The sequence below is a fragment of the Azolla caroliniana genome, unplaced genomic scaffold, assembly GCF_043228905.1.
Source record: "Azolla caroliniana isolate FFs.n. ecotype wild unplaced genomic scaffold, voAzoCaro1.0.p SCAF_6, whole genome shotgun sequence".
Classification (NCBI taxonomy): Eukaryota; Viridiplantae; Streptophyta; class Polypodiopsida; order Salviniales; family Salviniaceae; genus Azolla; species Azolla caroliniana.
Genome location: NW_028230441.1, coordinates 1,103,935 through 1,114,580, shown reverse-complemented (window position 1 = coordinate 1,114,580; position 10,646 = coordinate 1,103,935). Strand labels below are relative to the sequence as shown.

The window sequence follows — 10,646 nt, the reverse complement described above, 5'->3', positions numbered from 1 at the left end:
GGGCCTTTCCCCAATCATTATCACCTTCATATGCATCTTGAAGTCTTGTGGTAGCTCAAGATATATAGAAAAAGGTAACAAGATATGCAATATTCATTGTAATAGTGGACTATTTTGTATATTGTCTCTGGCCACTTTAGTTTTAACACGAATGGAGGATATTTTTTATTTAAAAAAAATTAATGCATCTAACATGTAATTATATATCTACACCTTGCATATGAAGATCTAGATTGTTTGCACAACATTTGCCCTTGCAACATGTACATGCATATCATTAACTACATCTTCATTATTGATTGAATGTGCTCTAATATTAACATGAAATTTAGTTGCAACCAATTCTACCTTTCTTATTATCTTCTTTGTTATGGAAAGGTCTTGAATTTTATCAATCCAATCAAACAAAATGTGTAATTATAATTTGGTAGTTACAATTGTAATTTTTGTGTGATATTTCAATAGGTTTGTAGATTAAATATGTGTGTGAACATTTTGGAATCATCTTTAATTGAAGATTGTATTTGTTAATGTGTCGTGGAAGTTTTTGGTCGTAGCTGGTAGGTTGCAATGAATATCAGCAATTAATGGTTCTAACATCAAAATAAGAAATAGAATTCAAGTTTTTGCTGCATATTTATTACATTCGAGTATGATGTTACACTTATTAGTTAAGGGTCACACCATGACCAAATGTTCATTGAAGTTTTACAATTTAAGTTTTCATTTTCGAAGGGTCATGCAACTACCAAATGTTCATTGAAATTTTACAATTTAGGATTTCATACCCATAATTCTACTTTTGTAACCAGATATTGAAGTTTGTGTTAAAATGTGAATATGATTTTCATGCACATACTTCCTACCCGATTTTGTTCATATTAACAATGTTTTGTGATGCAACTTGGAAATGAAAGGAAACTCTAAACACCTTTGGGTATTTCTTTATTCCCCGAATGCCCCTATATTTTTTTGTTATTTACCACATGCCCTTTCCTTATATATAAATTTAATATATATATAAACTCTCAATTACATCTCCTCTACAAAACTAGTGAGTTCGTGAGATTGAACCCAAATGTATGGTTTGAATAGAATATTACGAACGGCCCATCATAGAACATAGGGACAAAACCTAGACAAATTTAGCTTAGTTAGTAAGTGTTTTGAACAAAGTTACTAAGATTTGAACATACGTATATAGGTTAATAAAAATTCACCCATAAACCCAATTTTCGTATATAATACATACATACATACATACATACATACATACATACATACATACATATATATATACATACATATATATATATATATATATATATATATATATATGAGAGAGAGAGAGAGATATTAACGTCTTCTAAGGCCAAAATTGGCCCATGAGACGAATGGTTTACGACAAAAAATGGGATATTTACCCATTCACGGGGAAAAAAATAGAAAAAAGGAATTATTGGTGGGAAAGTTCGAACACCACAAATACCAGATTGAGAACATATGAATGTTCTAATAACAATACCTGTATAAACCAAAACTCCACGGTTATACCAGGAGAACTCTTGAGAAGTGGAGAACTTTTAGCGGATGGAGCAGCAACCGCCGGAGGAGAGTCAGCTTCGGGTAGAAACATCTGAGAGTAATAAATAAATAAAAATAAGATAAAATAGAGTTTAAGCTAAATAGTTCTAGTAAAATAATAAACATGTTCTATATAAAAATCATGTTCTACAATGAAAATGTTATGCTAGGCCTAATTTCATTTCCATCCAAGTCTCTCGAAAAGAAGCGGGAGGTCAAAGGGTTGCGATGTGGATGTGGCCCGTGATGTCAATGTAAAAGGTACCCCAACCATAGCTTCTAGTCGATGTAGCTCACGTTCCCTTATCTTCTTAATCTTTACTACTCCACGTCAACTTGTTTTGAAGCCCAACATCCGAGGGCGTTTAGTTGTTCTTTGCATTTTTGCTTCCTCAAGAGAGAGGTCGAGTGGTGTAAATGTATCCACATACATCGTCTACCCTTGTTCCTGAAAATTTACACTAGTTACATGTTTATGAATAGTAAAAGGGTTATGGTTAAGACTTTGTAATTTATTCTCCTTATGTTGTTTTAGCTCTAAAATATACCTATGTACCTAGTCTCTTTACACTCGGGGTATCTAATAGTTTGGAGAGGGTCCTAATGTCACGGATGAACAATTGGGGGTAAAGAGATGGGGAAGTTGATGAGATAGGGAGATCGAGAAGTTGATGACAATGAGTAAAAATATCTATTCCATGACTGGTGTTGATCTCCTTGATGTTAACAAGGGAGATCAACCCTTTTTATACATGTAGTGATGCATGATAAGCATGCTCATGCCAAGTCTTACATACTATAATATCAAGCATACTAATTCTTGCAGACTAGGTCTTACATACCACTCTTTATCCAAAGGTTTGAAGTCTAAAGTTTCTCTAGGAGAAATATATATACAAGGGCCTAAGGTTCACATTCGAGTCGATGTTCATGACACCTAATATGTCTTGGTATTCCGCCCGTATCTCGGCATAAGTTGGGCACTTGCATGTGAAGTGATATCAGCTCATCCTCTATCTCTATGTGGCATAACCTACATAGCCTTTCCTCTCTAGGGACTCTATTTGCCCGACCATTCTCAATCTCAAGTTGGTGAGATGATATCCTAAGTTGTCCAATGGCCACCCTTAGTGCATTTGATAAGAATGTATATAGATATCTTGGTCGTGTAATAAAAGCTAACTTAGAGAAGTGCAAGAAGTGTTCCTTATAGTACAACATTTTAGATGGGAGTGGCTCTCATGGGGTGATCCATTTATATCGAGTGTAAATTTGCCATATTTCTTGGCGTATCACTTTATTACTATCTTCATGAGAGAGAGTTTGATCAATACCATGGTTGTACTTAAGGGGGGGTAAGTTATTAATATCAATGCCGTTTGCAAGTAACCAACTCACCACAGTGCTATACCAATAGCTAGTGTCTCCAAACGCATGTAGGGATCAAGATGCCTCAAAGGCTCGACGGGATATCCTATCTTGTGGTTCTACCACTTGAAAGAGTGTTTCTACTAACATCGGGGGTAGACTAAACTCTGCTCTAATAATGTCATGTGGTACTGTCGATTTGCTTTGGAGTTGATGTGATAACATCGTCACCAAAGGTCTCTCTAATTGCTTCCACATGAGAGAGAGAGACAGAGAGAGAGCATGACTCGTTTAAATATTCAATTTGAATGAATAACACCTTGATGTTTGGTAATTGATCTATCAATTCTATTGGATGAGTTGCGGTAAACTCAAGTCGGGAATAACTGGTGAGTGGGGATCAATGATTGATAAGTTCAATGGGCCTTAACACCATAGTACATGTGCCTTAGAAAAACCAGTTGTGATGATAATAAGCTCATTGATCCTATTGATTAGCAAGTTGACACTTAATGTAATTTAGGAGTTAATAAATAGAAAAAAGGCCTTTCAACAATTCTCTTTGATCCGAGTAAAAAAGGTTGTATCCTATACATACATGGATGAATGTTTCATGACTAAACCCAAAATTCAGTTCATAAGTGAAACCACTCATTTTTATATCAAAACCAATCATTTCAACCATTATTCCTGGTCCATTTCAGCAACAATACGACAAAGTTGTATCTTAAATTTACATACTATTCAAACAATCATTCCCCTACCTTCATTAATATTTTTCCACACGAAACACAATCAAGGCCCATGCTACTACATGATATGTATCTAGACAAAAAGAGGCCATTGGTGTTAACAATCGGCAACAGTTCGGTTTGAACCGAACCGAACCGCGAAACCATGGTTTAACGGCGTAACTATTTCAACGGTTCGGTTCGGTTTGGTTTCAACAGTTAAAAACCGTGGTTTAAACGGTTTAATGGTTTAACGGTTTTTATTTTTTTTATTTTAAAAAAAATAAATTTAAATTGTTTTTAAACAATCTTTTCATTTTTACACCTTATTCTCACATTTTAGGAACATCTTAAAAATTCTAAAAATTCTAAATAATGAAATATTATAAATTTTAAAAAATAAAAAATTTGACCAATGTTGAAAACCGAAACCGAACCACAAAACTGCAGTTTTTACGGTTTAATGGTTTAATGGTTTGGATAATGTTTAACAGTTCGGTTTCACGGTTTGGTTCAGGTTTAAAAAAAATTTAAACGGTTCAGTTTGGGCCCTCTCAAACCGACCGAACCATTGCCGATTGTTAATTGGTGTTTATTCATTGATACTAGTATTCTAATGACTGACTTACTCACAAGAGACGCATGGAATTGCTTGTCAAAGCCTAGGACCAAATCCATGTGTAAGGAGGGGTAATTGAGAAACCCCTCATAAATTATCAATTGTATGTGAGGAGGGATCCAAATCCTATATAATAAGTAGGATCCACAATACATTTGCGTGGATATTTCTCATTCTATGTTGAACATAGGACGCCAATAGGGGACTCAATTTTGTCCCTCACCTTTGCTAATGGGTGGTCGAGTGAGTGTACCCTTTCTTCTTTACTTCCTCCTTGTATTTTCTTAACATGAATTAAGATTCATGGGAGAGTGTGAGCGAGTTTGAGGAAGTGTTAAGGCTCTTCAAAATTGATGGTTCGTGGGGGTAAATTGTAATAAGATGCAATTGAACATGTTCCAACATTTTTGCCTTGTATTGGGGTCAACATTGATAGCTAAACCTTTGTAATGTAATATTCCAAATTTGTAATTTTAGCATCTTGTAAATTCATCCTTAGTGCCTCGTACTATCTATCTTCAATGATCACATACTTCATAATATCACATGAGAGCTCCAATAGATCTTTTACTCATTCTTTAAACGAATTCATAATGTCGAGCACCCAAGCAAATGAGAGGATTTTGATGTTCATGTTTGGGTACATTGCATCTTGTGTTCCAAGCCTATTTTGGAAATATGTTATCAAGCTTATTCTTGATTTGATGATATACTTGTATACTCTTCTGATGGCTTGCACCCCTATGGGCCAATCACCTCGCAATTGTTTAGCTAAGAACAATTTTTGAATTTTCTCTATTTCATTCCATGCACTAAGTGAGATAATGCCAGCCCACAATTCCATTCCATAAAGCAACACTTGGACCACCATAGCATTGAATAACATCAATCTCGCCTCGTATGCTCGAGTATCACTTTGGTTGATTTGATAGTCAAACACATAGTTATTAATAACTATTCCAAACCGTTTGAAGTCTAAACACATCGCGTCATTCCACCTATTTGTTGATGGGACATTAACAATTTAATATCAAGGGAGTTGAAGCATATCCCTACTTGTATTGGGTGTCCCTTGTCTGTAAAAGTGGGGTAGTGCCTTGTTAATAGCGTCTAATAAATTATCAAGATTTGAACCATTAGTACTCGACTCTCTAGTGGGTGAAGAATTGATGGAATTTTCCCCTCACATTTTACCTTACAGTTAAATATCTATTTGACATGAGATTTAGACTACCATGATTAAATACACATTTCTCTTTCATTTAATATTTTTAGAGGTTTTGTAGATACTCTAATTACATGCCTCAATGTAATGTTTAATGAGTACAAGCTTAAGGTTAACTTGTCCATAAATTTATGGTTTCATTATTGAATAACGACTATAATATATATGTTACTATGTATACTTAGATAGGTCAATCATCTATTGTTGTGGTTGAGGGTTATAGATGAATGCATGCATTGTTGGCACATGGGTTCATGAATGGTTGAAAGAGGATGGGTGATGGATGGATCATGCATGGTTTATGTATGACCCACATAACTTTGTTCTGTCTTTGAAATGCTTATTAGCATATTTGTGAACACAAATCTCCAAATGTGAACCAAGTCGCAAAAAAGGAAAATATGGAACAAACACACAAAGCCATGTTTTTTAAATTGGGTTGTCATATGGATATTTTCAGTCACCTAAATTTAGAGAGAAGATGAGATGTAAGCCTACACTAAACGCTCCATGCGAGTGAAGCTTGACATCAAGAAATGTCATTGTCAATTGTAGATAAAAAGACAAACCAGAGCACGAACCATTATTCTAATAAAGATAGAGGCACTATTTTGAGGAGGTAGATCTGAAGTCGTAACTTCACGAGAGCATCACCAATGGTGTTGCCATTCTAGAACCCAACTCTACATGTGACCTACAAGCATACCGATAGCAATGTGAAAAGGAGATACAAGGTACTTGCTCGCCCATAGTGTAGGGTTCCTATTGCCCCCGATCGTTGGGCGTCCATCCATCCCTATCATTGGGTCCATGCACACACGGCAAAAATACACACACACACACATCCATCCTCCTCACAAAAGGCCTCAAGGAAATGAAGGAAGGTATATACATATAATGAATGATATATGTATATAATATATATGTACATATATATCCTTGGCCTAAGAGGAGGGGAAGCCCTTCCGTTTCACCATCCTACGTGGCGAGCCAAGGAGCCTGAGGTGGCATCAATATCGCCACGTAGACGTGCCACGTAGGACAACGACCTGTGGGAAAAGCACTTTCTCCTGCTCCTCCTGTGTTTCTCTTCCATTATCATCATGTTCTTCTTCTTCTTCTTCTTCTTCTTTATTCTTTGGTCTGTGTTGAGCGAGCTTTCTTTCCATAGCTATAATATCCATTCTGTGCCGGGAGACCTTTCCATCGCTATAATGTTCTCCTCTTTTTCTTGACTATGTTGCTTTTCTTCTTCTTCTTCTTCTGAGCAAGCTATCCATAGCCGTGTTCTTCTCAGCGATCTTCCAAATTCTGATACATTCTTCCATTTCTTCTCCCATTCTGCACAGATTTTTTTTTCTTAGCTTACCCCTTTTCCTTCTCCCATGTTTCTCCTTCATATGTGCTGCGATCGTTTTCATAGACTATGTATCAACATTCTCCCTCTGCTTTCGCACAGATGTGGACAGAGACAAAATATCGCATATTCTATACACGCTCAGACAAAGAAATCCTGAATTCCATGAAAGCAGTCATGAGTTTCGTCATCGTATCCATGAAATCCTGCGTCTAATAACGTCTACAATGTCTTGTCGTACGAGGAATTTCCGTTAATCGCATTCTTCTTCTTCTTCTTCTCTCCCTTCTGATCTCAACAGCAGGGGCCAAATCCGAAGCGTTTTCGGCTATGGCGTTGATGCAGGCCAAGGGCCTGCGAAAGGTCATCGGAGCTATGAAAGATCAGACGACAATCTCCATCGCGAAGGTAGCACTAAACCATGCAGATCTAGAAGTCGCTATCGTAAAAGCCACAGGTCATGACGAGCTCCCTTCAGCAGAGAAGTACGTCCAAGAGATTCTTTACCTTACTTCTTGCTCCAGAGAGTATGTAGAGACCTCCATCTCCTGTCTGCACAAACGTCTTAGCAAAACTAAGGATTGGGTCGTTGCTCTCAAGACTCTGATTCTCTCTCATCGTCTTCTTCGCGATGGAGATCCTTCCATTGAACGTGAACTTGTGGCTTCAAGAAAGCGAGGTAAGGTTTTGTTAGCCAAAGTCTGTGATACTTTCTGTGATGAATATTCGTCCCAGCAATCCCATGCTTCTGAGTTTTATGCATTTGTTAGCTCTTATGGCCTATATCTAGAAGAACGTCTCGATTCTTCCGCTCCTTCTTTGTCTGATCCTCATCAACAGAATGACTTGCTAAAGAAACCTTATTCTCATCCTCCTCGTTATGATTTTGTCTCTAGTTCTAGTAGTCACGATCTTCGTGAGTATGTTAATTATCCGAAAGCCGTACCTGTAAGACACAGAAAGAAACCTGTCAGAAAAATGAAACCTTACGAGTTAATGGAGAAGTTCCCTTCCTTCTTGCGTTTACTTGAGAGAATCCTCTCCTGTAGACCTTCTGGCTCTGCAAAGCTAAACAATCTTGTGCTTTCTGCTATCCATCTCATACTGGCAGAAAGCTTTCTGCTATACAAAGACATTAAAGATGGAATGGCGATCTTGTTAGATGGTTTTTTTGATATGGAACAATGTGATTGTATCAGTGCATTCGATGTCTACAGTAAGACAGCTAAAGGAGTGGATGAACTTGTATCTTTCTATAGTTTTTGCAAAACTTTAGGGATTTCTCGATCAATAGAGTATCCATCCGTTGAGAAGATATCAGTAGAACTGCTTGAGACAATGGAAGCTTCTCTTAAGCTTCGAGCCAATTCATCTGCTCGATCTGGAAATAGCAAGAGAAGTAAGAATCGACCACAGGCTCGTTCTGTAAGGTTCAAAGATCAGGTGATAGTAGAGGATATTCAGGAGAATCATGACAAGAACGCTTCACTATTACCATCTCCTTCCACAGTTCTCTGCAGAGAAGAGAAATCTGTTAGTATATCTGCATCAATGAAGGGGATTGAAAGTTTGTCTAAAGAAAGCACTTCTAATGGTGGTGATATTGTTGATCTGATCGACATCAGTGGCTTATCACCATCAGAAAGACATGAGAACAGCCGCACATTAGCTCTATTTGAAGGCATAATACCTAAAACCAACGTTAATACCTCATGGGAAGCCTTCTCTAATAGTCTTCTAAACATTGATGAAAGGAAGAACGAAGAAAATATGACAACTTCAGAGAGATGTGAGAACAACTTTAATGGGTTAGAATCTGAAATCAAGGTTAATGCTTCTTCATGGGAGACGTTCTCTAATTTTGCCATAACCGTCGATGAGAGAAAGAGAGAAGGAAATACAGTACCAGGATGGGAGCTAGCACTGCTAGAATCAGAGAATAGTGACGTGCCAATAAGACCAGCAATGGAAAGCTTAACAGGTGGATTCAATTTCTTGCTCTTGGACAATCCATATGAGCAAGGAAAGGATAAGCAAAGCATGGAAATTACTGTACCAAATCAATTTCCATCAGATTTCTCAGTTCTTCCTTCTTTTGTACCAGGAACAAGGTCGATGGAAAACAATCATGACCCCTTCATAGCTTCTCTCAATATACCTCCTCCACCTTATGTGCAGATAGCTGAATTGAAGAAGAAGCAGCAGTTTCATATGCAAGAACAACAGCAATGGCCTCAATATCAGCAACAGGGATTAATTCATGGATATAGCTCATATAACAACCCCTTTCTTCTAAACCCGTATCAGTCAACAGTCGATCCTGTCCATTATTATGGTACCAAGTCATACTATCCTTAAACTTTCACACAACACTGAGAGATGAAGAAGGATGCATGCTTCTTCGCTATTTTGTTTATTTTCTTTTCTTTTCCCCTTAAATTCAACTCTGAGAAGATGAAGAAAGATCAATTATTCAGCATTCGCCATTGGTCCCCCCCCCCCCCCCCCCTCCCCTTACATTCAACACACTGAGAAAGTCTAAGATTGATTTCTTCTGCTTTCACTGCCATTCAACATTGAGAAGGTGAGAATGATTCATCTCCTTTCTTGGCCATGGTCTTTCTCACCTATTTATCACTAGAGAAGATGACGGATAGGTTCATCTTCTTCATTTTTCCCATTGCTTCTTCTTCTTTTTCTTTTGCATTCAGTACATAATACCCTCACTTCTCATACATCCATAATCATAATCTTTGCAGTCACAGAAAATCAAGCAAATAATCAATGTTTAACACAATAATAAGATGAAAAATAAGAAACCATACATATAAATGGTTTCCCAAAACGACATATTATTTTGAGGGTTTTGGAACCCACATTGGATTTCCTGGTTAAGGATTTCAACAGAAAGAGCCATGGCCATATGGATTATTGTCAGCCGTTACTGAAGAGGATTAAACCTCATACAGTAAGCAATTATAATAATGCTAATAATAAATCTGTTTCAAGTTTGTGCAAATTCAATTAATTCGAGGGTCTTCAGTTACAAATTGAATACGAAAAGTCCATGTTTTTTCTTGGGTTCCGCTTGTGTATATAAGATTATTAATTAGCAACAGAAAATGCTAAGAAGTTTTGCAACTCTAGATTGATGCAGAAACCGTTTTAGCAGGAATTGTTTCATGCAAATGGAATGCATTGGAAACTAAGAGAGAAACAGAGGTGTTTGTGCTTGTCTTAAAGTATGAAGGAGCACGCCGTTGGTTCTGCAGCTTCCTAGCCCAAAAAACAAATATTTGTTTTATTTAGTGTTTAAATAATAATGTGTGGTGGCACTATAGCTCCGACGGCAAGCAGCAGGCTTATGACCTCTTGATTTTGCCGACAAGGAAAACTGTCAATCAATCTAGTTTAGTTCCATGAAGACAAGGAAAGAAACGTTCCAAAAAACAAATATTTAGTAGGTAGAGAGTTAAGTTGGAAGTAGACAACAACAACAGCTGCATCAAAACTATCGATGTCATAATAATAATAATGCTCGAGAGAATCTATTGCTCACGTCTCATAGCCAGTTCTAATTTTGGTTCTTCATCATTATCACGGTCCATCCTTCTTTTTTTTTTTAAATTTCCATTTCCACTTTCAACGAAATTCGAACTTCACCCCTAAAGTTCCTAACTTCTAAGGTGCTTGTTGCCATCTACTTACTCCTCGAGATACAATATAAAATCCTTTAGCTTTCCTTTTCCTTTTGGGGAGTGT

At 37.0% G+C, this 10,646-nt stretch overlaps 1 protein-coding gene across 1 annotated transcript; it reads left to right on the top strand.

Moving 5' to 3' along the window:
• The first annotated feature begins 6,651 nt into the window (after window positions 1–6,651).
• On the top strand, window positions 6,652–9,892 carry LOC147862428 (putative clathrin assembly protein At4g32285). The gene has a single exon (XM_087321331.1). It carries the CDS (start codon window positions 7,215–7,217, stop codon window positions 9,240–9,242), a length of 2,028 nt encoding a protein of 675 aa, XP_087177457.1. The 5' UTR covers window positions 6,652–7,214; the 3' UTR covers window positions 9,243–9,892.
• Window positions 9,893–10,646: the final 754 nt, after the last annotated feature.